Source organism: Ascaphus truei, chromosome 22, assembly GCF_040206685.1.
Source record: "Ascaphus truei isolate aAscTru1 chromosome 22, aAscTru1.hap1, whole genome shotgun sequence".
NCBI classification, from domain to species: domain Eukaryota; kingdom Metazoa; phylum Chordata; class Amphibia; order Anura; family Ascaphidae; genus Ascaphus; species Ascaphus truei.
The window spans coordinates 9,303,581-9,308,753 of NC_134504.1; the positions used below are offsets into that span (position 1 = coordinate 9,303,581).

General features: G+C 42.6%; 1 protein-coding gene across 1 annotated transcript; it reads left to right on the top strand.

The window, feature by feature from the left end:
* Positions 1-1,433: 1,433 nt before the first annotated feature.
* NOG (noggin) lies at positions 1,434-4,377 on the top strand. The gene has a single exon (XM_075579890.1). The coding sequence runs from the start codon at positions 1,601-1,603 to the stop codon at positions 2,324-2,326; it is 726 nt and encodes a 241-aa protein (XP_075436005.1). The 5' UTR covers positions 1,434-1,600; the 3' UTR covers positions 2,327-4,377.
* The last annotated feature ends 796 nt before the right edge of the window (positions 4,378-5,173 follow it).

Below are 5,173 nucleotides of genomic sequence, written 5' to 3' on the forward strand. Positions count from 1 at the left end.
AGTTACATTTATTAACACATTTGCACTTTTTCCGTGAAGGAAATTGATACTGAAATATTTTAAGAGTATAACGTGTTCTTGATTTTCCTCTAATCTGCACCTACATTGCACATTTTACCTTGTGCTGTTCTCGTTGCATTTGACACACTTTTTTGTTAATATATCATGTGGATTTTTCATGTGATGCACTTTTCACTTAATAAGCATTATCTGAAGGTATCATATTAACGTTTAAAGCAGATACCTTAAAAAAAGAAAAGGGTTTTTTTTTTTATAGGATGACTCTCAGACCCTTCATTTTAAACTGCAGATATATTGCACACACACACCCGTTTTTTTTATTATAGGGTTAATAATAAAGGCACAGCAATAACTCTGCCTATAGCCCTTTCCCCCAATATAATATGTATTACTATTCATGAACACACTGATACAAGTCTAGGAATTCTAGATACAGCGCCAGATCTATGAACTAATATGGGGTTTTTATTTCAACTTCAAGATGCACAATGTAGCTACAGTGGCTCCTCCTGCCAAGACATCTGCAGCCACATTAATCTCCCTTTTGATAGAAGTCTATAAAATATGAAGTATGCCATGGTTCAGATGTCACTGATTGAGATGTCTAATTAATGTGGTTACAGATGTCACTAGAGATATCCTTTTAATGTAGTAGTAAGTAAGTAACCAATTCTTGCTGTTGTCTACAACTTGCATTACGCTACTTGAGACCAGCAGAGGGCGCCAGAGTACTCACACAAGTCCCCATAGCTTGAGCATCTACAAGGACGTGCCAACCCCCCACCACAGGTCCACCACTCAAGGAGTAGAGGGAGGTGTCAGCCAGGCAGCCAACCCTGGCCGCAGGCCACCACACTACTTAAACATGAATTACATCACAGCCGTATGGAGCCCGGCTAATAAACTCTAAGTATCCAGAGGAACTCTTTAAGGTAGACAGAGAGAGAGAGAGATCTGTCGTCCTGCTGCAGCAGAAGAGAAGGATTAATCCAAGAGAGAAGAAAGGATTATTATAAAGCAAGGACCATGCACAGAGGGACTTGTGTGGGATGCAAGCACAGGGCAGGACTGGGCTCCATCAGCAACTAGAGATCCCAGCTCCTTCACAGCCATGAGAGACTGGCAGAGATCGCATGGACAGATCTAGAGGACAACCTATCTCTTGGCTTCCACTCCAACAAGGTCAACTCCTTGGCATCTTCTGCAGTAGCTTGACAGCTGCGACTGATTTCAGCCTGTTTGGGACCCCCTTCTTTTGAGAGGGGGGGTTACACCTTCCTTGATTTTTTTCCTTTTCTGCTTCTTGGAGAAACCGAGTCTCTGGTTACCATGGTGATCGAGCTGAAAGTGAAGAATATTTAAAAGGGTGGGTGGTGGTTGTTGGGGGGGTGGGTGGGGGGGGGGGAGAGGTTGGACCCAGAAGGCAGACAAGCTGGTACCAACGTGAGAGTGTGCTGGGTCTGCAGAAGGATCATTGGAGAGAAGCAAGCCTTGAACTTGTTGACTGCGATGAGAGGGAGGGGGTCCTAAGACATCTGTGGATCTGTGAAACCCCTTTTTCATTTCTGATGCATTATTTATGATCTTTGGCAAAAAGTGGAGAACCCTGCTGGTTTTGTGTGTGGCTATTCCCAGCATGGATCATTCTCAGTGCCTTGTGACTATTTATGCCTTGGTGGTTTTCTTGGGACTTAGAATAGACCAAGGGGGTTGTCAACATTACCTTCACATCAGACCAGTACCTAGTGACAAGCTACCACTGGTGGATCTTATTGAGCACCCGGATCCTATATTTGACCCCAAGGAGAAGGATCTGAACGAGACCTTGCTAAGGACTCTCATGGGAGGCTACTTTGACTCCAACTTCATGGCCATCAACATGCCTGAGGACAGACTTGGGGCAGAGGATTTTGGGGACCTGGACCTACTCCTTAGGCAGAAGCCCTCGGGGGCAATGCCAGCAGAAATCAAAGGACTGGAGTTTTATGAGGGTCTGCAGGGCAAGAAGCACAGACTGAGCAAGAAACTCAGGAGGAAATTGCAGATGTGGCTGTGGTCCCAGACATTCTGCCCTGTCCTATACACGTGGAACGATCTGGGCAGCAGATTTTGGCCTCGCTATGTGAAAGTGGGAAGCTGCTACAGCAAAAGGTCTTGTTCTGTACCAGAAGGCATGGTGTGCAAGGCTGCCAAGTCCATGAATTTGACCATCTTGAGGTGGAGATGCCAACGTAGGGGAGGGCAGAGATGCCTATGGATACACATCCAGTACCCAATCATATCTGAGTGCAAATGCTCATGTTAGGACTCTATGAACTTCTTCTGCAAAGACATAGCTTTATGGTTAATGTTGTATGCACTGTAATATGTAGGAATGTATATGTGTGTATATATGGTACCAGTCTAAATTACTATTAAAAAAGGTCAGTATTATTCTTTTAAATAACCAGTGTCTACTGTATTTCCAAGACTATTATTCTGGTTGTGTTTTATTTTTTATTTTATTTTTATTTTTTTGGCTAATGTATCTGTATTTATATTCAAAGAGCACTTCGCGTGGCGAAGCAAATTTTTTTTTTTTATATATATATTTTTTAAAATACTTTTATATAGAAGCTGTTTCCCATTTCTTGGGGAATGGTGGTTTTGATGAACCTCAGAATAATAATAATTAATAATAATAATAAAAATAAATAAACAGTGAGTTAATATTTTCAAGTTATTGTATATACAGAGAACACATTTTGGAAGACAGAAAATGAGCGAAATGTTGTAAATGGAGAGTATCTGCTATTTATTCTTTTATTATCATGGCCCTCTTGTAGTAAAAAAAAAAAAAATGCAGTGCAGAATTAAAGTTAAACCACTAACATTAAACTGGTGCAGTTCTATCACGTTACAGCTGCTCTGTGGCTTTAATCTGGACTGAACAAGTGATCCTTCACATGCTCCTATTCCAATGAACCATTTTGCTGCCAGAAAAGGCCTTCTGGCAGCAGAAAGGTTAAACAATTATTATTAATTAATTTTTTTAATTTTTTTTTTTTTACAATATTGCTCAATAACAGAGCTGACACACTAGGGATGAAGTCAATGCTTATTAAAATATTGTTGTTTATTCTATGTGTTGCTCTGTTGGGTGCTTTTTGTGTGGGATGGTTTACCGGTCTTGTGTTGTGAGCAGGGCAGGGAGGGGGGAGAATTGTGGGGACCTCTGCAGTGCATGCTGGTGTCCTTGGATTTGGGCAGCCTGACGTTTCGTTTACAATAGGACACGAGTCTCTCACACCTAGCATTGTGGTGGGGCACTGCTGAAACGTGAGCCTTAGGCGCTGCCTGTGAGTTGTGCTTGCAGACAAGTTATTAACCCTATCCTGCTTGATCCAATGCCCCCCCCCCCCCTCCTCTTGGGTAAATATGAATCCAGTGAGATACTTAGAATGAAGTCAAACTTTGCTAGATTAGATGGGGTACAACCCATCCTATATATATGTGCTAAGATTCTGACATGTAGGTCAGGGGTGGCCTTAGTCCAATGCTCAAGAACCACCAACAGGTCAGGTTTGAAGAATAGCCCTGCTTCAGCACAGGTGGCTCAACCAGTGGTGCCGTCATTGAGCCACCTGTGCTGAAGCTGGGATATCCTTAAAACCTGACCGGTTGGTGGCACTTATGGGCCACCCCTGCTCTAGGTGGCGTCACGTCAAAATGTACAGAGAAGGTGGCATGCATTGTGAGCTCCTCACATGGTTCAGTGGTGAGAACGCCGGTATCTGATGTGTGATTAACAGCAGAGGTGGCAAACCATCCATGGAATGGCATTACCAGAGCCGCCACCTCATGGCAAGGTCCAAAGTCAAGCCACCTGCATTACGAAAGATCAAATAATATATACTAATTAGTGAAGTTTTAGAGATGTTTATTATTATTATTATTATTATTGTTTATTTAATAAAGACAGTCCTTTAACATAACTCATCCTTGGTTTCCTATGTAATCCATGCTCCTCTTCCCATTTGGCTGGGCACCTGCAGTATCTGTGGGTCCCAGGCACTGTGCAGCAAGAGAATCAAATCCTATTTCATATCATTGCTCGTGTAACCGCAGACACATCTGCAGGGAGGGCAGTCAGGCCTGGGAAGTGGCTGAAGCACAGGACTAGATGCATAGATGAAATGGTGCTGATTTAAATTAGATTCTAGCTGCGATAACAAACCCCCCCACGTGGGATTTCAGTCTCCTGTACGAAAGAGAAAATCCCTTCCACTTCATGTGTCTTTACCCTCCACCCATATCTCGCCTGCCCTGCACAATGCCTTCCTTCAACCAATTACTTTCTACAACTCGCTCTTTACTGTTGACTCTCCAACAGGTCAGGTTTTCGGGATATCCCAGCTTCAGCACAGGTGGGTCAATCAGTGGCTCAGTCTTCGACTGATTGAGCCACCTGTGCTGAAGCAGGGAGCCACTGATTGAGCCACCTGTGCTGAAGCTGGGTTATCCTGAAAACCTGACCTGTTGGGAGGGTGGTGGTGGGGGGTTCTGGAGTCGAGCACCCCTGGGTTACTCCTTTTCGTTGCCAGAGGGGCGAAAACCTAAAGGGTTAACTCAGATTTCGTGCCCTTTTTTTTTGTTGTTGTTGTAATTATAAGGTATTCATTAGCCACATAAACCAGACATTCTGACCCTCTCTGAGAGTTCATTGTAAAAGGATTAAAATGTTTAAATACCTTAATTTTTACGATTCTTTCATTTAATCTTTGGCGGCGCCTGACACACAGGGAGAGGTGCCCACGTCGAAAAGATCCCTAATGTGACTCCAGGCAGCCGAACATACCCTGATTTATTTCAGGAAGAAAGGGGATATTCAGGTATGTCGGTTTTATGAACCACCGTGTATTTTTGTTAGGTTCTGACAAATGCCCAAATAGTATTAAAATCAACCATTCATCACCTAGGAATTAATGCAAAAACCTACAGTGTTCAGGGCCAACTTTATTTTATTTTTTTTACATAGTTTTTACTTGCAAAAAAAAATGATATTTATTTAAAAAGCCAAAAGCAAGAGTTTTCTTTACTGGTAAACATGTGAATTAAATGAACAGAAGTATGGGATCTTAGCCAGAGACTTAAATGTCAATAAAAGTTGCCC

Coding starts and splice junctions, on each gene's coding strand:
- NOG (XM_075579890.1), top strand. CDS start 1,601: ATGATCTTTGGCAAAAAGTGGAGAACCCTGCTGGTTTTGTGTGTGGCT.